General features: G+C 37.1%; 1 protein-coding gene across 3 annotated transcripts in view; it reads left to right on the top strand.

Moving 5' to 3' along the window:
• lrba (LPS-responsive vesicle trafficking, beach and anchor containing) overlaps positions 1 to 27,979 on the top strand; it is a 240,783-nt gene that overhangs the window by 108,967 nt on the left and 103,837 nt on the right. For all 3 annotated transcript variants that reach the window (XM_026203763.1, XM_026203765.1, XM_026203762.1), the window contains exons 34-36: positions 6,741 to 6,805; positions 10,756 to 10,864; positions 21,546 to 21,712. In XM_026203763.1, coding sequence (XP_026059548.1) covers positions 6,741 to 6,805; positions 10,756 to 10,864; positions 21,546 to 21,712 — 341 coding nt within the window. The remainder of the gene's footprint in view (positions 1 to 6,740; positions 6,806 to 10,755; positions 10,865 to 21,545; positions 21,713 to 27,979) is intronic.

Here is a 27,979-nt window from a genome sequence, read left to right as displayed (position 1 = left end):
ATATATATAGATATAGATATATATATATAATTTTTTTTATTTTATTTTTTGTTGGAATGTTAAGTATTTTTTATGTGGAAATACTTCACTGAAGGTTTTTCCTGTAAGTAATACTAGGCTGACATTTAAATCAAGAATCTCTTTCTGTTGATCAAAGCCCTACAGTAGCCACTTTTCCGCCATATATCGTCTTATGCTCTGCGGACAAGCCGTAACGTAAACTTCTCCTGCTCGTTATGATCTGAAACAGTGCTCTTCCATGTGACGGATAATTTTTTTGTTTCATCTGAGCTTCAATCCCCCTGCCTGCAGAAAACAAACAAATACTTGTGATTATAACTGATGGGTTGGAAACTAGAGAGCGACTTGTTTATTTTCAATGAACGAAGCCAAACGCTGTGCACATTTCCTTGGACTTGCCATTGTGGATGAAGCGAAATGTGGCATTGTAGGTCTGCGTTGTTTCAGTTGTGTTTTAGTTTGAGGGTAATTGCGTTCTCTTAATCAGCAGTGATTAGGAATGCAGTGCCACAGTAATTATCACAGCAAAACTAAACAAAAGTATGGCTCATTGGATTACTTCTTTAAGGAATGTTAAACAAGATGTTTGCGTGTCTCGGAAGAAAAGTACTTTGTTTTTTTATTTAAAAAAAAAATCTGTAAATTAAAGCATTCATTTAAAGCATAGTGGCGGGGAGGGGGAGAGAGTTAAGCAATATGTTTTTTATATGGGCACACAACATTAACTGATTATGTTTATGAATGTACTCAGATTGTTAGTTTCACATGATACGGATGCAACAAAGTCCTTTTTAAGAGTATCATCAGGTCTGTCTTACTCTCCCTCTGCATTTCCTTTGTCCTGTTACCATTGCATAGACTCACATATAGTAGGGCTGTGCAAAAAATCGAAAGCGATTTTCATGCGCATCTTGTCAGTTAAGGCACTGTGATTATAAGTATATCTCCTGCACGTGCGTTCAGATCAGGATTGACAGGTTTTCAAAACAAAACCTGCCCAGTTACTTCTCAAAACTAGCCCAATCGGGTTTCGTTCCATGTGATTAAATAAAATTTTTTGGCGGGGTTCCCTTGGTTAAATTCGCATTTTAGGGCCTAAACATCACGTTATTTGTATAGGGGTTGCTTCGACCCACGGACATGGAAAAACAACCACAGACTTTACTACACAGAGCCGTAGTTCACACAGAAAATCCACACAAAATGGATTTCAAAATCGCAGGCGATTCTGAAAGCAATTTTGTGTAGCTTCTCGATGGACTACGGCTCTGTGTAGTAAATCCCGCTCCACCTGAACCAGTGTTGCCAAGTCCGCGGTTGTTTTTCATGTCCGCGGGTCGAAGCAACCCCAATACCAATAACGTGATGTTTAGCCCCTAAAATGCGAATTTTACCAAGGCAACCCTGGCAAAAAAACTTGTATTTTAACCCCGGGATTTGTTTTGAAAACCTGGCAACCCTGATCTGAACGCACGTTATGGAGATATACTTCTGATCACAGGAGCGTCTTTACTGACCAGATGCGCATGAAAATCGCATTCGATTTCTTGTACAGCCCTAACATATAGCATTGAACTTTTCATCAGAAACAATTGCAGTATGACATAACATAATTACTAATGGTGCAGCATTATCTCCTTGAATTTAATGTTTTTAACATTAAAATATGTTGGCCCTTCATTCATGTTGAGGAAGACGTTAATTTGTACGTATTTTATGTGAATGGTTTTGTTAGAATTGACTGTTTTGAATCTCCCCGTAATGTATCTTTTTTTTTTTTTTACTATGATAAGTGTTTTATAATCTCTAAAATTAATAAAAATAATAATTTTCTTAATCTGTAAAACTGAAAAGTTGCTTAAGAACCTAGTGAGAAATGACAATGAATGAATGATTGTAATCTTCCAAAAGAACAAGAAAAAAATACAATTATATTAAAGATGCTTCTTCTGGAAGCTATTCCTGCTGTTTTATACAGAAATAAATTGATCTTGTTTCAAGGATGTGCAGATCAGTTTTACCGGAAAGCAAGATGATGTTAATCATTAAAAACAGGATGTTTTTTTTTGCAGCGTTACACATTTTGAGTTGCATGTCCAGAATCAGTGTACACAAGATTGAGCTCTCAAACCTCAATCAGGTATATAGTAGCTCGTATTCAGTAAAAGTAAAGCTGACAGATTTGACCTTGAGGAATTGTTCCCTGTATGCTGGTCTTTGTTGGTTTATTGAGACTTGAAGGAAACAGCTCAATTATAAATGTCCTTGATGAAGAGTGTAGGTTTGGTTATCACTGTGAGTTTATCTCTACGATACAAACTTTCCCAGGTGCTGTTTGTGTGGCTGATAAAAGTCATGTTCTATCTCAGGAAACAATCCCGCTCTTGATGACATGAATGGATCAGCGTGAGTGGTTGCTGTAACGACAGGACCAGGGCAGAGGTGGCTGGGTTGTAGAAGCACCTCTCTTAGGTCAGGGTCAGAGTTGAAAGGTCACAAATGGCTGCCTGTATCCTCTCATCAGGTCAGAATGGAAACAGTATTGGATACCATAAAACCGTATCAGGGTCCTATCAGAATGACTGGTTGAAATCCAATAACCGCCAGCCTTGTCCTCAACACACAGCACTGATCGTTAAGGCTTTTTGATTGGGGTCATTGCTTCCTTTAATTAAAGAATAATGCCTTTCCCTCACCCATCGAACATTCATTTATCTTTGTAGTGAAAATGTTTTTGTGTGTTTGGTTGATGACAGCTTTGGATATGTTTACTCCTAACAAAAGATCCTAGTATATGTGCAGCTTTTCAGCTTTTCTACTGAACTTTAGCTGGTTAAATGTAAAAAAAAAAAAAAACGTCCCCTATCCTGTCTTTAAACATTACCCTTCACCTTTCTTATCCCACCATATTCCATCAACCCTGTTTACAATGCACAATCAGTTCTTATATGAATGATTGATATCGAGTTATCGAGAAATAAACGCATACATTAGTGCCGTCAAATTTAGCATTAATGCAGGTGATTAATTTTTCTTTAAAGATTAAAGTTTAATGGAATTAAAAATATATAATGCAATCAACGTGGGGGAGGAGGGTTGGCCACCCCACTCACAACTGCTCTTTTTTTCTAAACAAGAAATGTTTATTTAGATGCAGAATGTCTTTATGACCACATCAAATGGGATACTTTTTAGATGTGCATTTTAGCTTTGCCTCGGCATCAGGCGCTAGTCAAACAAGAGCGAAAACAGCACAGGTGACGAGGCAGCTTCAGTATAACAACAGTGAACTGCAGTCAGATAAGATGTTGTCAGGCCATAATTAAGTATAAAAAATATATTGTCAGCTACTATACTGTGCTCGTAGCACATGCTTTACAGTTGCAAGCACAAATGCGCCAGCGTGCGCTGTAAGCTGTATCATTTTATATTGAAGTGAATGAAACTATGAACATGCGTGTCAGATCCACGTCACGTTCAGCAGCGGCAGCTCTTAAAGTAATAGCAAACCAAATAACCTAATAGCTTAACTAATGTGATGTTTGGTAATCAAACAACAAAAGAAAAAGAGGAAATCAATTACTTTTGTAGCTTTGTAGCTTTAAAGATTCATCAAGGCTACATTTAATTTAGAATTTAGTGATAGATAACATTTTGGATAAACATTCAATCTCTGTATATTTTAAGTAAGTATAATACTTATTTTAAGTAAGCAGTGTAATAAATATGCCATTTATTATAATGGGTTTATGTGAAGATTGTTTTAAGTTCACTCAAATTAAAAGTTCATTTTTAAAGTCTAATAAATGTAAAAATTGATAGTTCTCAAATATACAGTAATGTTGAATGGCGATAGTCAATGATTAAAAAGATTTTCTTAGAGAAATCAGTAGTCTTGTATCAGTGATACTTGCCTTCAGTAATAAAAGATGCCATTAAACAAATATAAAAATTATATTGTCTTTGTTGTTTCTACATTAATTTGACAATTGAATGTGAAATAATTTCAATATAAAAGTATATTTAAAAACGTTAATGTTAGGTGGTACTACTGTAAAGTGTAACTTTAACCCAACCAGCCTATACAACAACATTTGCTCAACCAGTGATCTTTGTTTGGGACCGGATTTTCTGTTTTAAAATCAGATTTCTTTCTTGAAAATAATTATTTATAAATCTATCTATCTATTAATGTGAGTCTTTGCCATCAGGTTTCTTATTTGTTTGCTGTATTGGCTCTGATGAAATAGTGTAAATAATGTTCCTGCTTTGGTAAATTAAATGATGAATAGGGACTAACCAGACATTGATTTAAGATTTACTAGAATATGGTTACACAAATATTTGAATGATGGAGATACCAAAGTAAAGTAAGGCTGTACAAACCCTTTGGAATAGATAAACACGTACAGTTATTGCCATTTTAAAATCTTGTTTATTTTGGTTTCAGCCTCACTTTGCTTCATCTCCCCTATGGATGGTGAAATATTTCCTTCTTTATAAGCATGTGCAATTGCTCTGTTTCATTTTCATTTTATGACCCTAGGAATGGGCAGGGGATTAAAAATAAATCATCATCATTATGAAACTATTGCTTGTGTAGCACCTCAACCTAGAAGCACTCTCTATTGGCCGAAACAAATGAGACATTAGGGTCGGACCGTTACGCTCCTGTCTCCATGATGCAGTCTCCCTGTGAAAAGAGCCCTCGAGAATACATGAGCGACTTTGTACATACTCATGACCTGGTTGTTATTATTATTCTTGAGACGATCACAGGGAAGTGTTGAAAGGTTGGCGCAGCTGTGAAAAACGTCAGTGATTCGGTCTCGCTCCTAGGCTATTAAACATCACTGAAAGCTGTGGTTTCAGGAGTTGTTTAGACTAACACCTTTTACAACAACCGGGTGAGACCTGTTAAAGTTTGTGAGCAGTGTGCTTGTTTAAATGCAATCTCGGACATTGAGAATACAATATGAACATGTTAGATGACGATTTCCCTTTCTTTCTTCCTCCCTTCAGTGATCCCTTCCTCTGAATAGTTTGAGGATGATAGAACCAGCTTCTGTTCCACTTCTAGCATCTGTTGATGCACATACTCGTACCCCTTTTTTCTTCTGAAAATTCACACCTTCGTGTCATTTCCACCAAATCTCAAATAGTGTGTTGTTTAATCACATTGTGTTGAAAATTCAATTAAACTAAACTTTTTCTGACTTTTTCTGACTAAACTTCTGTTTTATGCTTGCTTTCGTTTTTCTTGTAATAATTAATTAACTTTCACTACTAATATTTAAGAATGTATTGTTTTGCACTTAAAAAATCTCAATTATTAAAATGGTAAACAAAAAGTAAAAAACAACAACACATTAAATTCAACGCAATATGAGCAGCTGAGTGCTTTGCCATCTTCTAGAAATGGCAAAAGACATCTCTTCCATCTACACTTGACCATCTAACACTAAGCACTTTCTATTTCTATTTTATCTACTTGTTTTCTTTTTATTTATTTATATAAATAACTAAAATAAAAATTGACTCTCTAACACTACTAATCTCTATTCTGCTTTTTAACTTTTTGTTTACCATTTTAATAATTGAGATTTTTTTTAAGTGCAAAACAATACATTCTAAAATATTAGTAGTGAAAGTTAATTAATTATTTCATGAAAAACAAAAGCAAGCATAAAACATAAGTTTTTAAAAACACATAAGTCAATAAAAAAACTTACAAATAGTGCATCGACCATGTAAAATAAATATCGTTTTTTAAAAGATATTGTGACTTTCAAATGTGTGATTCTGACTGGTCAGGGATAGTTCACCCAAAAATAAATATTCTGTCATGAATTACTCACCCTGATGTCTTATCAAGAAGACCTTTGTTCATCTTTAGAACACTAATTAAGATATTTTTGATGTAATTTGAGAACTTTCTGACCCTACATAGACAGCAATGTAACTGAAATGTTCCCAGGCCCGGAACAATAGTAAGAACGTCATTAAAATTGTCCATGTAACATCAGTGGTCAAGCTAGGAGAATAATTTTTCTGCATAAAAAAAAAAATTCAACAATTCTTCTCCTGCAAATAATCTCATCCATCATTATCAAGAGTACCACAACTAAAATATAAAGTCGTTTTTTTGTTTTTGTTTTCTTTTCATGTAAAAAGTTTTCTCGTAACTTCATTAAATTACAGTTGAACCACTGATGTCACATGGACTGTCCTTAATGCTTTTCTGGGCCTGGGAACATTTCAGTTGCATTGCTTTCTATGGAGGGTCAGAAAGCTCTCAGATTTCATCAAAAATACCTTACTTTGTGTTCCGAAGATGAATGAAGGTCTTACAGGTTTGGAACAACATGAAGGTGAGTAATTAATGACAGAATTTAAATTTTTGAGTGGATTATTCTTCTAAATGTTCACTAAATTGTATATTTGACCCCCAGTATCTCTATTATGACCATGTGCTTTCTTTATCCTCAAATAATTTATTTTGCATTTCATGTTTATTTATTTATTTGTTAATAAGTGGGATAATGTAGTAAACAGTCATCCGCTTATTATTACAAAATGAACCCAGACAGAATAAAAGTAACACATTTGAATCCTTACATATTGCTGACATGTGGATGTTTATTCTGATGAAACCCGACCTTCCCATCTCTGCCAGTTGTATGAATTGAGAGTAAATTCTCTTTTATTTCTCTCCACAGGAATGGCAGAATTCCATCCAGAAGAACGCGGGCTTGGCCTTCATCGAGCTTGTGAACGAGGGCAGGTAATTATCTAATCCTGTCCTCTGACCCTTTGTTAGCAGCCTCCTCATTATCTCCTGGCCTACAATGTTACGTCGCGTGTGTACAATCAGATTCTGTTTGGGAGGAAATCAATGTAATGTGGAAAGGGGATCAACAGGGTGACCTGGAGTTCAAGGCGTCTGTCAATAACGTGGCTTGTTCCCGTGGGTTCCCATGTGTTTCTGAGAGGGCAGCAGCTCCTTCGGTTCTCGCCCACCTCTTGGGAAATCTTTCTCGTATCTTGCTGTTTTCAGACGGGTTTATGTATCATCTGTTGGACTCTTTTACTCGGACTCCCTTTGGGATAGAAGGATCTGTCTTCAATTTCAAGCCCTTAGATCTTTCAGATGGCTCTCATTTCTATGTTAGCAATGGAAATTCATGTTAATGAATGCTGCTGTGCTGATGAGCGCTCCAGAAATGCTAATGAATGCAGTGATGCACTGAGGCTTCTCCACCTTCACGGCTGGCCATTTTTACAGCTCTTTTTCAAACATATGCTTTTTTTTTGGAAATCAGGGTCAGGGTTTAGACAACATCTGGCACACCAGCACCTGTCAGAGAGATACCAATGTAATCATAGCTGTAGAAGTGCGTATAAAATATGTCATTATAATGCCTGCTCCTCTAAAATGGATAGGATCAATGCTGAATTAGTGTTTTCAAAGTAAAGTTGATTTCCTATAATGGAGTTTAAAACACTGTTCGAATTCTTTCTAAGCCTAAAGGAAAAGAGCTAAATCTATGGCAGTTCAGTGATTATATTAGGTGATAATTCCATTGTACTTAGATGTATCAATGATGCGATTCACATTTTTATATATTTTTATCTATAATGCACTTTACTCATACCCACAGCACTACAAACAGCCAGACCAATTAAAACTACAAAAATAATGCAATACAAAAATACAGTAAAAACGAACAATAAATCAATATGCTATTGAAAAGCTTATCAAATTAACCAAGGAAAGTTATTTAAAAAATATGGTGTTTTAACAGTTTCTTAAAAGAGCTTAATGAGAATGAGAAGGCATGTACTAAAGTCACAAAGAGATTAGAGTTGAGAATAAGAGTTGTAAAATCATTGCACAGAAGACAATGCAAATTGGAAAGCATGCCTTTAATAAAGCTTATGCTAAATGATAAACATGATGAATAATGTAGATATTTTGATTTTACTTATTTGTCCTTCACGCTTATAATGTAGTAAATATCAATAATGTAAAGTAATTACACACTGTAGCTGAATAATATAACCAAACATAAACATGATATTACCATGGTATAAATTACCATGTTAAAATAATGGTATTTTTTAGTTTTTGTCTGTTTCTGTAGACTGTCATATCATAAAGTAAGTAAAAACAGATAACGAAAGACAGGAAAGCGAAAGGGTGATGGAGAGAAGGGCAGTCACAGAGAGCGGGCTGTTATTGATGGCAGTCGGGGTGAGAGGGGTGGGAGAGGGTCACTGCAGAGTCCCTGGCACGTCCGCTCCCCCGCTGCCCGCCGCTGACACACCAGGCTCGAGTTTCAGCCCTCCACCCTCTGCCTGTTATTCTTCCACTTTGCAGAGGCCTGAGCCTCCTGACCTGCTGAGAGACTCGTCTCTGTCCCTAGGGGCGATGTTTTATTAGGCCACGGCTTGTGTTGTTCACAAATCTGCCCGGGGTGTAAATGTGCTGTTTCAAGATCAGGTTCCTCCCCGTCTGTGCTAACCCAGGGCACCATGGACAGGAAAAACAATGCTGATTCACAAACAAGACTCTGAGATGGAGAGAACAGCTTCGGGTTTTGATGAGGGCTGACAAACAGTAGCAGTAAAAGCAAGATGCATTTGATCTCCCATCAGCCCCTGTAATCATGAGATGGCCTGTGATAAGAAGCAGTGTGTGTGTCTGTGTGTGTGTGTATGTTTATTCAAGGAAGGCTGTTCTTACATATGTAGAAACATGAGCCGGGTTGAAATGTGCCCCCCATCTCCACACCCCCTGCATCCGTATCTTGTTAGATGCGTATCGTTTACAAATCAATCGCTGGTTGTTTTTAGTGGGGGTGGTTTTAGCTGCCGTGCTAAATATGATTTTCTGCTTGTTTTACATGATGTAGTTAAGTTGGTTTAGCATACCTTTGACACTTTGATGGCCTAACAACCGTGTGATTAAATCGACAAAACTGATTTCACAGATTAACACTTGAGAGATGTTGAAGGTCCCCGTTTTAGCTATTTTGAGAACATTCATTGCTTTTACATTGACAACAATACTCTGATTTTAATATGATTAAGACAATAATCATATTAATTATTCTCTGAATAAGAATCTACCATGCACACAGAGATGTCGGAAACTAATCAAATTAAGATTTGGAGTATTCCTATTTTAGTTGCATTATTGAAGTGCAGTAAAGACATGTACACACCTTAATCACATTATTACAGTTGTGTAGGACTTTTCACCGCATTTTGCGACAGGATACACACATGGCTATGGTCAAATGTTTGAATGCAAAAAAAGAATGTGAAAGTTTACAACCTGTAGTTTTGGAATAGTTTTGAGAAGCAACTGGGCAGGATTTGTTGTGAAAACCTGGCAACCCTGATCTGAACACACGTGCTGCAGATATACTTCTAATTACAGGTGCGTCTTTACTGATGAGATGAGCATGAAAATCGCATTCGATTTTTTGCTCAGCCCTATTTGCAGTATTTTTTATTAGGAATGTTTAATTTACACAACACATCATTTATTGGCAATATGAGCAGAGATTTTTATTATTATTATCAGTATTTGTTGTATATCTGCTGATATTGGATTTTTATCTCCTTATGTAGGATAGCTATAATGCTGTAGATTATAATGTTATGATGCATAAATTCACTTGTAGCATACAAAATATTTATTTTAGTTTTTTTTAGGGCTGCACAATATCAAATTACAATCAATATTGGCATCTTCGCCATTCATTAACAGAGACACACAGAACATGCAGGATTCATATTTAAATCAACTTTTGCGGCATAATAGTTACAGATACTAGTCTATATCAAAATTTTATTTAAGACCTACTTTTAATTACCATATTTTTCTGACTATAAGTCGCTCCTAAGTATAAGTCGCATCAGTCCAAAACTACGTCATGGCGAGGAAAAAAACATATATAAGTCGCACAGGACTGTAAGTCGTATTCATTTAGAACCAAGAACCAAGAGAAAACATTACCATGTACAGCTGCGAGAGGGCGCTCTATGCTGCTCAGTGTAGACTACAGGAGCACTGAGCGATATAGAGAGCGCCCTCTTGCGGCTGTAGACGGTAATGTTTTCTATTGGTTCATTTCTCTCGGTTCATGTCAAATTAATTTTGATATATAAGTCTCACCTGACTATAAGTCGCAGGACCAGCCAAACTATGAAAAAAAGTGTGACTTATAGTCCGGAAAATATGGAAATTCATTTAAAATTTGACAAATTATTTTATATTAAACTGTGAATTCTGATTCTAAACCACTCCGTCCATTCCGTCCGCATCGCATCGAGTGAAAATTACATTTTAAAATGACTGTTTTCTATACAAATGCTTTCACAAACAGAATCACCCTTGATTCATTCTTTCCAAATAAACTTGTGCATTTTTTTCATATTGCAGTATATATCATGGGGAAAAAAAATCACAATGTCAGTTTTTTCCCCCAATATTGATAAAAAATATCAACCATAATATGAAAATAGTTACTGGCGTATTGGTATCTGCATATTTCATAAGGTTTGTTTCTGTAAATATGTCTATTGCATATCTTACGAATATTACATTTCTTAATAAAAATAACAACATTTGTGTTTGGATTCAACTATGTTAACAACACTAACTGCAAAAATATTCAGACAGAATCATGTGAACTGAGTGTTTAATGTGATTTTGATGTACAGACTGCTGAGCCACACCATGAAGGACCATCTGGTGCGTGTCGCTAATGAGGCCGAGTTCATTCTGAGCCGCCAGAGAGCAGAGGACATCCACAAACACGCAGAGTTTGAGGTGAGCGTGCTCTCTCTCTCACACACACACACACACACACACACACGGTGTCAGCATCAGTCTACAACAGTGCTTGTCTGTAGTCAGTGATGCTCCTAAAGTTTACAATAGTTGAAGACACTTTAAATGGCTTGATAGACACCCTGTGAATTATGTATCATTGTTTCCTGTACTACTCACTGGGGCAAACATATTGATACTTCATGCTGCGTTTGACAGGCTTTTGTCCTATCAAATGTGAATACCACTCTGAAATAAAAATATCCTCTAATACCACTTCCCACAGACTAGCAATGCAACTGTGATGTAAATTATTGGCCATTTAAAATACAGTAAATCTGTAATTTTGTAGTATTATTATAGTTTAAAATAGTTTATAGTTTTTTTATCCTAAATATCCATTTTCTTTTAAAATATATTTTAAATGTAATTTATTCCTGTCATGGCTAAACTGAATTATCAGTAGCCCTTACTCCAGTCTTCAGTGTCACATGATCCTTCAGAATTGATTTTAATACGTATATTGGCAGAAAGTGAATGTCTTTACTGTCACTTTTGATCAATGAAATGCATCGTTGTTGAATTAAAAACAAACATAAAACAATTGAATGTTAGTGTATAAAAAAGACAGTCCCTTCAAAATGCCCTGCTTCAACTTAACAGGAAATAAAATGTCCAAGTCACGTCATTTCATGAGATCTCGAATACCTGCAGCTGAGTGAAGCAATAGCTAAGTTTTCTTGACATATTGTACAAACAAGCCACTTTCACTTTATGCAGATATATTCTGCTTCAGGGTTGATTTACAAGTGTAAAAAACTGTTGTAAGATTTAATGAAATTGTTAAGCCCCCGTGAGGATATTAAAAAAGAAAGTTTTGTCTGTCGGAACTGAGAGGCTGCCAACGTGAAGGAGAACAAATGTTTTCTTTTCAAACACAACTTATATGGAAGAAGGTTTCGAGCTTTGGCTACAGAGATTGCGTTTGGCATGTATCTTACCAAAACATAGCAGCACAGTTGATTTATTCCTTATAGCACAGCCATGGGGCATTCCTCCACCGCTGCCCCGCCAAACACGCACACACATCACCTCTTTTATCACCGCAGTCTCGCTTTCTCATTCCTTCCATCATTCTCCATTTCTGTCTACCTGCTTCTTTTTTTCCTCACGATTCCCTTCGGACTCATGTTCTGCCTGTTGTGCTCCCTTTGTGGGAGAATTTCACCAGTGACAGGAATACAGCACCTTCTTCTCTGTCTTACTTTCGTTTCCCATCCCTCCCTCCGGTTCTGTCTGGCACTGGGGGCAGGATGTGACCGTGTAAAGGGGGAGTGGGCTCTGCTCTGTTCAACATCTCCCACCCTCCAGTTGTAAAATGTTATGCTTTCAGAAAGGTTCAAGGCAGGGTCTCTGAACTGAGACTAGGAGGGGAAAACATTTGAAGGACAGTATTAAAAGTTAACGTAAAATCGGAGAAGGAGATCATGCATCATGTCTGTGAAAGGTTCTGCAGTAGTCTGCTTAGTTAGGGTCATGTTTTGTATCTGATTGGGCCTGTACGCTTATTTTGGCAGCTTTTCTCTAACGTTTGTTTTCAGAAGCTCCTTCGCTTGATGTCTAGCTGTCATAATCAGTTCAAAGAATCAGAATCACTGTCCTGTTTTGACCCTCCTCATCAGAATACTCCACTTAGACTGTCTACTTCCTTCACAGATGGACACTTTTGTGATTTAGGTTAAAAACGCATAAACACTCATGTTTTACTGACAAAGCAATAGTGATCACTAGGGCTGGGCGATATGGCTGAAAAAATTATCACAATCATTTTTTTCATATCAGTCGTTATCGATAATTATCACCACACACGTCAAACCTTTATTTATTTTTTACGTTTAAAGCCAGATTTTTGCTTGGAGGTGAAAGTCACCGTGTCACCTACACAGCCATTCCAGCAGTAACACTCAACACTATTGAGGCATGGACCTTGTGAAACAGATGAGAGCTGGAAGTATTAGTTGAATATACCCTGCTTAAACAAGCTTCCTTACAGTACCTCACGGTGACATTTAGAGGGAACCTCGGAACACCCTTCCTCATCATTCCAACTGCCCCAAATTCCCAGGATTGGCCAAATTCTCCTAGACGCTCAGTGGAAGACGGCCGCACTCTAGGGACGTGCTTAGCTTTCCTTTTTCACTCTAATTGGCCCCTCTGGTCCGATTCTTTCTGCTTTTCCAGCCTCACTCACAGCACGCTGGAGAATGTATCATTCTCACAAATACTACTGGATATTCTGCCAAAAGTGGAAAAAATGCACAGATTATTAATGTCAGGCACATTATCTGGATGCCAAAGAAATGCTAATAAAATAAAATAAAATAAAACACACGAAAGAGTTCACTTATTATTTTATAGTGTTTAGCTAAATATATTTATTTAAAAAATGAGGTAAAAATATGCCTTCAACATTACATATAAGGGCGCTGTACTATTTGATCCATGTCCATGTCTAATCTCCCATAATGCTGTTCTCTGTGGAGCAGAGCTGGTCACTGTTTTACATGACTTGGGACAGCACTATCAGGTGCAATTATGCCATTTTTTGTCACTCAATGCTTCATGACGAAAGCCGTGCTGTGATGCTCCTCTGACCCAAACTTTATTTGAATAAAAGATACTGATTTTGGACAGGCAGATGGCTGATTTTTTTTTTTTGGATTGGTTGGTTTTCAGTAATTTATGGAGGGAAATATGACATGGATAGAATTGTCACAGCTATTTGTGATGTTATGGGTCACACTTTTGATAAAGTTGGCAGTGTGTAAGTCAATGTTTCCCAGACTGTGGGCCCATATCATACATCCAGGAAAGCTGTGGAAAATTGTTTGCAAAAACGTCACTTGAAAAACCAAACTGGATAGTATACATCTGGATAAATTGTTGTCAAAGTTGTGTTATTGATACATTTCTTATAAGTTTTTAAGTGTATTTTGTTTCTTACAACATGGCTCCTCAGTCACAGCACAGATTTCTTAAGAATCCATCTCAGTATTGAATCCCTCACTTAGATGTAGTTGCTCCTCTGTGACCCCTGAAAAGCAGTGAGCAACCGATAAGTGCAGCACTGATATTGCCGTATTGATTTTCCTCCATTCCGGCTCTTGCCATCTTCTCTGAGCCAATGGTTTCATTTTGCACGGCCACAATAAAAATAACAGGCCGGTGAAAGATGTCCCCGTGGGGATCACACTGCCTTTCTATCCTGAAGAGCAGTTTACACAGGATTTGGATGTTTAAGGGAACGACATGAAATATGAGACATATGAGAACCAGAATGGATGGAGAAGTTTGCTTTTTGTTTTTTAACATTGTTTCATTCATGAATTAATGTGTGTAATGCTGTAGCCTTGATGCCATTCAGAATGAGGATAATTGACCTGTTGGTTGTCTGTGATCGACAGTTATGTGTCTTAACAATATCCGAGCAGGGCTAGTTTTCGTTGAAGTGGTTAGGTACAGTAAATTTGACATCAGGTTTTTTTGTGTTTTTTTTTTACATACATGAAAATTACAGAGAAAATTACCTACTGTTTTTGGCAAACTCAGGGGTCCTCTGAGAAATCTAATCCTGCCCGGGTAGAAATGTCTGTAATTATGGTGTATTATTTTTTCCACATCACTTGTCATTTTATTTCCTTTGTTGAATGCTGCAACTAAAGCAAAAATTATTTTGCCAATTTCTTTACAGTTTTTCCGCCTGATGCTTTTTCTTTCAGATTTAGAACTTTCTGTTAACTTTCTGAGTAAAATAAAAATTGCGGTATTGAGAGCAACCCCCAACCATTAAAAAAATACAAGTAAAATAAAGTATATAAATCAGAATTAAAAAGTGAATGAATTAATGAATGATGGAAAGAAATAAAAATGTGAGTACCTTCAGACTTTTAGTTAGTGACAGGTTTGACCTCAATCTAAATTCCTTCTCTTATATACCTGATATACCTAATTATATTATTTATACCTATTATATTACATGAAGTATCTAATTTTAAATAGGTCCTTTTAATTTCAATGGGTTGTCAATTCTGACAACAGACCCTTCTGTTTTATTAAAACATAATGCTGAATCAGTACTTGAAATCATAGTTCCTCTGTTAATAATTGTAACTCAAACAGTGTTTAGAAAATTAATTCCATCTAAATAATATTTGAAAGTGTTTTCGATCTTAATTTATATGGAGGATATGTGTTTTCTCCCTTCGTAGATCTATGAATATCACGGTCACACTTAAATTTTATGCAAACTCTGAATCTTCCACCTTTGGTGACAGTGCAGTCCAGAAACCCAAATACTGCTAATATCGATAAGATAACCATGATGCATATCTGAAAGATCATTGGAGAGAAGGAATCTGTGAGGCACTTCAAACGGAACCAAGGAGAAAATGCAACGTTGTAACAGTTTAATGTCTTTTTCAAAACAAATCAAAATAACTGCAGATCTGAAAACACTAAATTTTATCGAACATTATTCAGGGTGCTTGTAGTATGTGAAGCACAGACTGCCATAGTATATTGTGCATTTGAGGAATGGGTCTTAAGAGAAAGGTGGCAGCATTGAAGACAGCCTTTGTTCCCGTGCATTCTCTAGTTGGTGAATTATTTAGTAAATAAAAATACATTTATGTTTGTTCCCTGTCAGGGTTCAAATCCACCAGAAGAGATGTTGGTGGATACCAGTGATTTAGACACACTTTTATTACGTAGATGGATAACATATGCCTTTATACACTCCCCCACTCCCCTCCTTTCTCTCTGTCTCACACACACACACACACACACACTCATCCATCCACTCTGGAATTGAGTTATCTTTACCCCTTGAGAGTGAGATTACAGGGACAGCAGGGTCCTGACGGACACAGAGATAACCGCTGGAAATCCAATTATCTTTTAGTGTTCTCCTTCTAATAGGATCCTTAATACGGAAAAGATTTTTCCGGTAACAACTGTACGATGGTGGCTGATACCTGCCAGGGAGAAAAGAAAGGACAGATTTAGAGAGAGAGAGTGACTTCCTTCTTTAATGAGAGTCTTTCTTTATTAGAAATAAAATGTGGAAGAGACTGGGCCACAAGGCCAGATCTTTTGGATGTGATAGAACGGGGTCATTGTACTCTCTTAGGCTCTCTTGTTCTTTTTTTTGTTAGCTTTTACTTGATCTTGAAGTGATGGAGTGTAATTGAGTTGACTCCCGACTGAAGTGTGTGTGAAGTGAGGTGATGGGCCACTTCATTAGCATTTAATGTCTGTGTTTTTGTATGAGGAGACTAGGAGTTAATGACATCAATTGCGAAATGAGACACATGACCTCGTATTATTCCAGCGCGCATGTTCACTAATCCTCCAGCCTCTGACAGTTATCTGTACTAGCCAAACAAAAGCACATCTAAATGATGTGTACTTAGAGCTTCAGTAAGGTTACACTTTTGCCCTTTGATAAGTCAGCAGCTATCCTTTAGCTTCACCATAAATGCTATCTTCACCACAAGTAATGGCTTTGTGGGATACACACGTACCTGCTGTTTCTTTCTCTCCCTTGTTCTGTCCTTTACTTGCTTTAATTAATTCCCCAGGTGATGGCAGTGCAGCAGGTCATTATACTGTATCTTGTCCCCAACGCTCTGGTGAATAGAGCCCTTCTGCTTCACCTTTAGAACACTGAAGGGTTAGACACATTTTCTTAGATTATTAATAGAATTTGTAATTAAAATAATTACAATATGTCATTTGATTACTAGAATAATCAATATTTGCTGAGAACATTCTCAAGAATAGATAACAAATAAGTTGGACATTGAATTTTTATGAATAGGCATTTCAAAAATTGGGATTATTTCAGGGTTCTTTGGGGGTCTTAAATGGACCATTTACAGTTATAAAGATCATTTAAAGTCGTCTTAAATTTGGAGAAGGAAAAACAGGAATCACAACATAACCTAATGTGATTATTAAACTTCAAAAGGCTATGATTTCATTAAATAAATGTGAACGTAGCACGTTTAAATCACGGTGCTGTTGTGCACTCTACAGGCTCACAGTTTCAGAGCAGCTTGCAGTCAGTGAATACTGCACATTTACTACATGCCAAGCGATTGCTTATGATCTACTCTTGATGAATTCTAATTGTATAATGTTTACATTAAGGTTTTTGTATTGTAATGTGCTGTAGATGGTTGTAAGGCTGCATATTTAATCTTTTAAATGAACAACTGAAAGTTGTACAGCATTTAATAATATGCATTCAAATGTTTTCTAGATTTTGTTGGCATATAGCATTTAATGGTATTTGCATGTAAAATAATCATAAATATAATTACAAAGCTAACGTACACACACACACACACACACACACTCATTCACTGCCTGTTCTGATCTGCCTGCTCAGCTGGGATAGGAGAAAGTATTTTAGCTGGGGAAAAAAAATTACACTCTTCAGCTTTAAATCGCCGAAATCACAATGGCTCTTTACAAACAATAAGATTATAATATATATATATATATATATATATATATATATATATATATATATTTTCTCTGCTTGTGAAGATATCCTTCCAGACTGTTTATTTGACCTTTTATCTCCCTCCCAACAGTGGCACTCCACTTGTAGTTTTTTGTTCATTGGGCTAAGAACCATATGCGTTTTCTTGATTTACCAGAAGTAAAAACATTATCCCGCATCCACATTCATCCACACCTGCTCCTCGTCGCCTGCCGGCAGACGTGTTCATTTTTCACTCGCCGCACATCTCCTTCATTTGACTATTTTTCACCTCAAAAGGACAGTTAATTCCTACAATTTCTCACACGGCGTGACCTTGAAGTTGCAGGAGTCAGCTGCCCGTGTAGAGTAATGGAGCTAAAGAAATGCCTTTTTTTTTTTTTTTTGGAGAGGGGGTGGGAGGCAAGATGAAGAATCTGCCATCTACACATTGTGACTAGTCCATTAAAAGCACGAAATGAAGGAGGGAGAAAAGGGGAAGAGAGAAGCCAGAGATACTTTGATAAGTTGTTGCACCTGTGTTAACCTTGATGGTCACCCTGACTCTGAGAAGGGGGTGGCAACATTTTCTCTCTCTAGTTGCTTTACACTAGATTCCTGCTCCATCTATGGCCAAGGGAACAAGGGATGGAGGGAAATCAATACAGAGAGGCGTTGGCTGACAGCAGTATTGCTCCAGAATTGAAGTGCCTGTCAGCCTTTGTCATTCCGTGACTTTTCTTCGCTATTGTACTTTTAAGGCATCATTTTTCTTGGTTGTCACTTTTCACTTTCCCACCTTGCTTTTGTCTGAATTCCCATGGTTACTGTTTTTACCCGGTGACTTTAAATTTGGAACGAAAGTGGGTCAAAAGATCAAGTGCAGTGAAAATCTCTTGAATCTGATTGGCCGAACGACATGGCATATGCTCGTTTTTCATTTTGTTCATGCTGCATGCATATATCCTGTGCACTGTATTTGCATTCCCTCAGATGCTGCAAGGACAGAGGCATCAGTAGGACAGCTTCCTGGTGTAAATGAAACCCTGAGGGACGGACTGGCGAGGAGAGGAAGATGATAGTCACGGTGCTGTGTATTTCACTGTCAACAGAGTGCAAATCAAGCAGTTTAACAAGATCCCTACTGTTTTCACAGCTTAGACGCGCTCTTGGAGAAACACTGCAAAGCTTTCACTGTTTATGTAATATGTAGACTTACATGCACGCCTGGCCATGTCGTGTCACACTAACTAACTCACATACATGGGTGGTGATGGAATGTAATGAGTTCTGCTCTCTGGCAGATGATGATGATTTTATTTAACCTCGCAACCCTATTTAGGGAGGAGAGGGTAAAACTGCCGCCCGTGATTGTTCATATCTTGTTACAGAGAAACGTTGGATCTGCTAACATTGGTAAATAGTATTCATCAGTATGTTATTATGGTTTGCTTAGCTGTACATTATATAATCCATTTTTAGTTTATATGGCCTTTGCAACAATAACCCTGCATTTTATACTGACACCTATTGCTGTGGATGTAGCAATTGTTTTTTAAAACACAAAATAATACTTCAAAGGTATAATTAGCACACTCTTCAATTGGTTTGGATGACTCATATTTATTATATTTTTTTAAGAAGTTGAGCTTCACCATGATTTACCACCCAAAAATGTGAATGACTAATTTTGGTAAATGTTCTGACCAGGATTGCTAAATGAATTAGGAATGAATTACCCATGAATAGTCTTTCTTAACAATTTACTAGTAAATTAAATGTTTAGCATCTCCAATTTGTTTTTGGGTTTTATATTTGAAATAAATAAATTTGAATTATTTTAGAACATTTTAATTCAGTGTCAGCTTACATTTATTCAAAAATAATTAGTCTTTCTTTTGTTACACTCAGAAATATGCGTGAATGTTTTTTATTTGGATCTTTGTTGAAAGGCAGAATAAATAGTTTTAGACTACTGTCGACGATACAGATTTTTTTATAATAATATGGCTCTAATGGTTTGTCATGGGTGTAGTCCACTTGAAGGAAATGAGTGCTGACCCTGTCTGATTCAGTTCCCCAGAACACAGAACATTTGGAGATGTGGATGATTACTCTGTCTGAAGTCATAAACACATTGCTTTCATGGTTTTGTTTCTCCCTCTATGGCTTCAGCTTCAGCTGCACTGTGACTGGAGATTGTGGTTCCCCCTTCAGAGCACTGCCAAACACGTGCAAGACCCTTTGAATTAAGTCCACCTTGTTGGGTTTCCAAAAGTCTTATGACGTCACTTCAGAATTACAGCCCCAAACGTGATGATAATGTCCCTGCTATGCATTTCACCTGTATGTTTCCTATAATTCAGCCTGAATGTTCAGCTGCAAGGAAGCCATTTGTCAGGAAGTTCATGAAAATTACGAAGCCCATTATGGAGCTCAGGGATTTGGTGCCGTTGACACTAGTTGATAAAGTGCCTGTTTATGCCAAAGTGTTTGAACTCATGACAGCTAATTAATAATGTGTTAATCAGTCGTTGAAGGGAACAATGAAAAAATATGGATGATTGCTCTTTTTGTTTTTGAAGCTATTCTGATTCAGAAAGCACCTTTAGTACAAACTTCAAGACAGTTTATTTCAATAAGTATTACAAATTCTGCATTTTATTCAACTTAAAAGGTCTGATAATATTACAATGATATATATATATATATATATATATATATATATATATATATATATATATATATGAATGAGCACCTGTTGTTGTTGTCAAAACCTTTTTTGCTTGCTTCTTTCATCAAAGCAAATGTTACCCATCTAGGCTTTTCCATTTCGTACCCATACGTGACCTTCTGCGCTCAACAGAGACAAATCGCTGTCTTTCTTTCCATTCCTTTATTCCCGCTCTTTTGTTACACCAGACATCCAAATCGCTTCACATTTAAACATTCACCCTTTACCTTTTATCTCTCTTTTATTCTACCGTCCTCTTCTCATGGCTTTAAGGTCACTGCAGAGTAAAGAACAGTGAAATGAGACACAGATTGATAATTAGGAGAGGGAAGCCCCCCTAATGTGATTTATCTCTATGGATTTTCTGTCATACATGAAGAGTCGATCCTCAAATTGGAGAGGAGGGCCCATTAGAAGGCACTTTGGAGCATTTACCGCTAACTTTGCCAAGGCAGGCTTCAGTGTCTGCCGCCGCTACCGCACCAGACCACTGCCTTTACTGTATTTGTTGTCTGAAGCGTGTGCTGTCCAAAGCTAATTTAATTTAGGCCCATAACACGCAATGGATGAAGCTGAGGGAATTACATTAAAACAAGCTCTAGTGGTTGCTGTAACCTTTCCACTTGATTGCTGTTTGCTAGACGTTGCATCAGAATCAGATAAGAAGCAAGTGTGGGGGGGTGAAGCCGTGTTGTGTTGTGCTTGGTGGGCTGTTTTCGCTTATTCTGGGTTGAATTCGTACAGCATCTCACCAGCTTTGTTACTCATCTCTTGATTTATTGATTCTGATTGGGACATTGGCGGCTTATTAATTTGCTCTTCTACCACAGTGGGATGAACCGAGAGATAAAACGGAATTTAAGTTTTATCAAAGGGATATTTGCGGTGTGAGGTGCTTTGTTAAAGAAAAAAAGGCTTTTCTGATAACAAATTCTGACAAAGAAAAATGTCTCCTTGTGCATTATGGGTAGTTTCTACATTTTTTAGCGTAGCCCAGAGGCATTAGCAAATACATGTCCAGTGTTATTAATCACTGTGACAACAGGCTGGAAATGACCCAGAGTTCCATTTGTTTCCTGTGTGTATGGAGTTACCGCACACACACACACACACACACACACACATGCGCGCTCAGGCGTCAACACACACTCTAATGATGTAGTGTGCTTTGTTTTCTACACCCAGTCTGATGGACAGCATTCTTCTGAGGTAAAAGTAGCGCAGGAACACAAGGAACTTGTTTGTATGTGACAGGTATGATACTGCACACGTATGGTATTGCAGTTTTTAAAGGGAGAGAGATAATTTGAATAAATGGTTTAATGTGTTAATTGATATAATATGAATGAAAGCACATAAGAGCAAAATTACTCAGAAGACTTGTTTTCTTTTGTCTGCAGTCTCAGTGTGCTCAGTATGCCGCTGAGAAACGTGATGAAGAGAAGATGTGCGATCACCTGATCAGGGCCGCCAAGTACCGGGATCACGTCACATCCACCCAGCTCATCCAGAAGATTGTAAACATCCTCACAGATAAGCACGGTGCCTGGGGCTGCTCTGCGTTCAGGTACAACCTCAGTCATGTCATGTTGATGTATAAGCTTTGCTGACACTGTATTATTATATATTTTCACAAAAGTACTTTTGGTTATCTCAAAAATGTATAGCAAAAATGCAATGCTACAGAAGTATACATGACTTGTCTAGCCTGACTTTTGCATTGCCAACAAAAGTTTGGCCTTTAATGCAGCTTATTCTGGCCAAGCATGCTGTTCACAGCCTGACTGACAAGTAAAGCGACCAACACGGTTTGTACCTGCTGTTTCAGGACAAAATGATCTGAAATTGATTACCACTAATGACCCAGTGATTAGTTTTTCCTTAAATCATCTTCTTCCAATTTGTGTGGCAGTGATAGCCATACACTGTTTTTATTTTATTTTTTTGTCGTCGTCTTTTTCCATTTTATGTTGGGAAGCCAGATACTTGGAGAATCAACCAGTTGGTGCCACTGAATTGTCAAAAAGTTTTGTCTCGCATTACCAAGCAATTTGTATTATATTTTTTTTTATGGTATTTGTCAATACCATTTTTTTTCTGTGAACAGACTTTGATTGAACTATAGTAATATTTTTGTCATCTTTTCAAAGTACAGTTCAGCTGGCCTCTTGCAGTGTTTTATAGTACACCTGCATCCTCCTGTACCCCATATAAAATCATCCGTAATCATTAGACCACGTATTATTTCCCTCTCTCATAATAAGTTAAACCTACGTTTCTGCCCATTATGGGCTCTAATGGAGTCTTACAGTCATGCTTCTGAGCCTGGGTTATGTCTCATTGCTTCAGTTCCTGTGTATGATGCATTGCTGTTGGAATGGGATGAAAGCCAGTGATTGCTACCTGGCCATTACCGAAGGAAACATGAGGAGCTGTATTTATTTCTGTAAACACATAGAAAGATCCTCTAATGATGCAGTCATGCACTGGTTTTCTCTAATCTAGTTTTATGCCAAAGACGCTCTTTGACTTTGTAGTTCAGTTTTTTGTCCTAACAAAATGTGTTCTCAGGAGATTTGGAGACCTGTGTGCAGTTTGTTGTATCAAGATTTCTTTCTCTCTCTCTCTCTCTGTTCTTTCCTCTCAGTATTCTGCAGTCATATAACGGCAGAGCGCTCTGTTCTCTCTCTCTTGGCTCTCTCCCCATTACTGGCCTTTATGTAGCAGAGCTATTGATGACTTTTGTAATAGCATGCGATGGGCGCGTGGTGACGCTGGCACAGTCTCAGAGTGTGTTTAATAAATCACAATCAGACCCTGCTGTTACATCAATACTTCTGCTCAATTACCCAGAAGGTCATGGGCAAAAATGTTGGAGAGCTGGGGATCGGTAACTACAGAAGAGAGAACAACATCTGGAAGTAAAAGAAGGGACACACACTAACACACACTCACAATGCAACATGCAATTTGCAGCTGCTTGTGTACACTAGGCTATTTTCACATCTTGGTTTTTAAAGGTGGAAAGGAGTGATTCAGTTGGAACTTACCACTAAAAGGTAAAAAAAAAAAAAAAAAAACATGATCAAAATGGTTAAAAATAGTATTGTAATTTTTTATCTAAATAGAGTTCAAAATTGTGATTTTGTTATTTCTTGCTATATAATTTGAATAATCATCATAATTACACAACATTTGCCAGCAAAAAAATGCATGCAATGTAACAGGGTTGTAAATGTATCTTAATTAAAATAAACTACTATGTGGTAGGAACTAGCATTTGAGAGAAAAGAAAATAATTCAATATAAATACATATAACATGTTTGTTTTTTAAATTGTATTTATTATGTTTTATTTATTTATTTATTTTTATTTAATTATTCTTAAAATATTGGAACATGGTTGACAAACGCAGTTAACAACAAACATCTTGGATGACAGATGTGGAACACTGAGATATATATATATATATATATATATATATATATATATAATGTATATGTGTGTGTGTATTATATATTTTTTTACTTGTCAATGAAAAAAAGTTGCAACTCTCACTCTAGAAAGAAAAAAATTGAAATGTATTAATTTAAAACAAGTAACATTTCAGCCATTGTTTTTAGAATTAATTGTTTACATATTTTTCCAACAATTAATTGAATATCAGTTCCACAGATTGTTTCAAAGTGATGTCGATGTGTGGTATTGCATGTTGAATTTAGCATATTAAGATCATCAAATTCAGGCCTAATTCAGCAGATACTTTATTAGACAATAGGATCTGTGCCTGTAATATTTTGTTTTAAAAGTCATGGGACCAAAGTGTACCATATTCATAGAGATTGCCACATGTTCATATTGGTTTTGCTATAAAAGTATTTGAAATTACGTGCTTCAACCATCTTAGATAACAAAAGAAAACCACAGCATTAAAGTGTTGAGAGACCAAACACACACACAAAAAAAACGCATTGCAAAATCTAGTTTTTCACCTTCATGAAAATGAAATCAGATCCCTCAAAGGGCACTCAGCTGCCATGATTACACCCTTTTGTTGGGAGTGTTAAATTTGCAAGCCCGCTAGCTCCCCCCCATAAAGACGTATTCCCCAAAGTTTCCATTCAATAAAAGGCTGAAAATGAAAATATTATTTTCCTCCCTGGCTGATGGTAGTTGTTGTTTCCTCATGGCAGGCATCTAATATCATCTGACACCTACTGACCCGCCTGAATGCAATTTGTGTCTTAATATTCAGCTTACAGCAGCCCCGTCCTCAGGAGAGTTGAGGTGTTAGGTGATTTTCTCTCTCTCCTGCTTTCATTTCTCACATGCTCCCTCCCTCTCTCGCTTGTGGATGCATTGTCAGAGAGGTCCATGGGGCTTTGCACTCCGGCAAACAAAGAAAAAGACACACATATACTAACACACACACACACACATTCCACTTGCTGATTCGGGACTGTCCCATTCTGCACTGCCCGTGGCCCTTCTTTTTTGATTGGATCTCAGACTGACGGACAACTGCATCCACCTGTCTGTCTAATGCCACCCTCTCGTCTAGTGACGCAGGTGAACATGTGGCAGTAGCGTCTGCCAAAACCAGACAAAATGAACATAGTGCCCACAAATGAGGCTGCTGACAGCATTCTTTTTTTCTTTTTGCTGCCATCCGTTCCTCTCTCTTTTTTTTTTTTGGTGTGGTCATGTTTATTTGGGTCAAAAGACAGATGATCTCTCATGTAGATGACATGCCAGTAAAGTGGCTGGCCGAAAGAGAGATGATAGAAAGGAGGAAGAGGAGGAGGAGTGGGAGAGGGAGTCTCGCAGGACAGATGAGTCTTCCTCTCATATTCTCCTTCATTGCATTCTGATGGTGGGACTAATGTAGCATGGAAATTCACTCTGCTACTGTGCTCCGAGCAGTTCCACGCCCTCAAACACTGTCAGGGAGAAGATGAGGAAGATAGAAACAGATGAAATGAAGAACAGACAGCGTAAAGGAAGGGGATATTTTAGCAGATATGAAGTGCATACTATGGTTTAAGAGTTGACAAATAAGGTAAATTTTGGTGTCTTATTTTGTTCAAATTATTCGAGAAAGTACACCGTTTAGCTGCGTACAAGCATTAACCTCTCTTTTGCAATTCTGTATGATTTTTATTAAAATGAGTACACCCCAAATTTTATTTTTTCAAAATGTTTAATTCGTTTTCTCAGCTTTTACATAAATTGTAGTCTCGTCTGCCTTCATCAAACTCAGCTTTTCTGAACCTGTTATGTGTCTTTACTTATAGTAAATATAAGCACAGCAGTAAACCAACATTTTGCATAAAAAAAAAAGAAAATTCACACCATTTTGCTTTCTCTTTGTGAAAATTGGCAGTTATTGTAGAAATACCAGATTTTTATCAGGAGCTGGCAAATTGTTCTTAAGATTCTTGCTTGTTCTTGTTTTCTTCGTTCTATTGCACTCCCTTTTTTGATGTTTTCTCACTTTCCTCTCTCATCTTTTCCCACCATCACACCCTATCTCTCGCTCTCATTCTCCCTCCTCCTCTAATGCGAGTCATTTCCAGCAGCAGCTCCAGTGATCTCTAATGGAGCTCCTCGGGGCTAGAGGCACCCCTGCCTGGGGACATCCATCTTTTCTGTGTCAGGAGCCCACGCCGGCAGAAACCTTTGTGATGTGCACTCCAATTTTTCTTCAGTAAATCAAATCTTCCCTTCTTTCAGAGAGATGAATGCGGCAGGGTTGTGGTGTTATAGAGAAAATCAATGCAGGCAAAATTGAAACAGTATGCCCACGTATTGATCGGCCTTGTGAAATCGAAACTAACAGCTTTGTAACTGTTCTGGAGGACAGTTAGCTGACCTGTAATGGACAAACTATCAATATTAGCATTACTGTTTTATCCTGTGCTTTGTCATTTTATGCCCAGCCCATCAGGAGCGGAGGAATGCTGGGCACTGTAACACACTCAGCCAAGCTTGTTTTCTTAGCAGATTCTCATGGCTATTTATAGTTTACAATGTAATTTTACCTACAGTATTTTCTAACACATTTTAATAATATTTTAGTATTTTAATACCTTTTGTATGATAAAAAAAATGTGTTACTGTGTTGGCCTAACACTAGATGTCCGTATACATGTCTTGAAATGAAACCAGGTATACTGACCACTATATTAGAGATGTAACTGAATATAATCCAAGGAAAATTCTATAATAGGATTTCTACTGTTCTTCCTTATTCTCTCTAATCCATGAACACAAACAATCCTGTTCTCATGGGAGTGCTGAATTCTGTCACACATAACAATAGCTGGGCAAAGGTTCTGGCCCCTCAGTCATATACAAATGTCTCTTCTCTCTCTCTCTCTCTCTCTCACACACACACACACATACACACCTTAGGTTCTCATTTGGTGCTATTTGAGATGCTTCATTAATGTCGTCACATTTGGTGTAGGTAATGCAAGTCGTTCATCATCCCACTGGTTAATGATGCTCAGGCTGTTATGAGAGCACCCTGCTGTCCTGCTCGCCAAAACTACACAAGCACTCCTTCACCTCTCTCCCACCACACGCCATCACGCTTGTAGCCCACCACTCTCTGGCTTTCATCCACAAATCTCATTTTATAGAAGATACAGAATATAAAGTAGAAGAATACAGGGTAAATTCATTTAATCTTACATTCAAAACAGTATTTTATATATATATATATATATATATATATATATATATATTTGATTCAAGATTTGTATTCGTCACATACACAATTATATAGAGCATATATAACCAGCAGTGAAATGTGAGTCAGGTCCGCTCCATGAACATGCAATTATTAAAGAATACAATACAGATGAAGATAAACATAAATATAGCGATGAAAGAATGAAATAAAAGTAAACTATAAAAATATAACAATAAAATATAAAAAAGCTGTATAGCTCAAGTCACTGTGGCGACTAATACTGGGAAACTAACCTGGTTTGGGACAGGCTGTCAGGCCAAGCTGAGTTTTTCTCTGATTCACCAATAGGAACGCAATGATATCACCACAGACTCTCAGACACACTATTATAGCCATGCAGCCTTTCTGTATTTTGTTTGTATAGTTAGCAGAACAGATAGCAGAATATTAGAATGTTACAATCTAACATTGCTCTTTAAAGCATTAAAATGACTACATTAAAAGTTAAAATCACTAAATTAAAAAGGAAAAAATGTAATTAGGACTGTACTAGTTTACATTTTATTAAAATAGTCCCTTTACAAGTACTGCTATCATAAAAATACACTTTATACAGTGTGTAGACTGAAATTCTACAAAAGGCTCATTTAATGTTCAACAACAAATCTTTTAGCAAAATGCATGTATTACTCAGAATTATTGTGCCATTATTGTATTGTGTTCTATAGCGCTCGGTCTGTGTTTATTTAGCGTGCATGCGGGCAGCAGCACCCATTCACTCACTCACTCACTCCTGACAGTAAAATGGATATGTTCGCATGACTTTCTAATATTTTAAACATGTCAGTTATGCACTGAATTATGAATGAATATATGAAACTATTATTGTGGTTAGTGCAAGTGGACACATACCTGTTAAAAGGTCAGGAGGAATTTTGCATTATTTCTTAACAAAACTGTAACTGTTCAATATTCTTTGGATGTGTGGTGCAAATATAAAAGCTGAAGTCATGACTCTCATTGGGTCATCCCTCATTGGGTTTACTTCTAAAGGCACTTTATAATGCATATGCAGTACTTTATTTATTTGCCACAAAATGTCTTTGTTCATTTTGAGGATTTTCTCAGCCAAAATT

Source organism: Carassius auratus, chromosome 26 (genome assembly GCF_003368295.1).
Source record: "Carassius auratus strain Wakin chromosome 26, ASM336829v1, whole genome shotgun sequence".
In the NCBI taxonomy this organism is placed as follows: domain Eukaryota; kingdom Metazoa; phylum Chordata; class Actinopteri; order Cypriniformes; family Cyprinidae; genus Carassius; species Carassius auratus.
The sequence above is the reverse complement of the archived record's forward strand: the minus strand, read 5'-3'. Positions and strand labels throughout refer to the sequence as shown.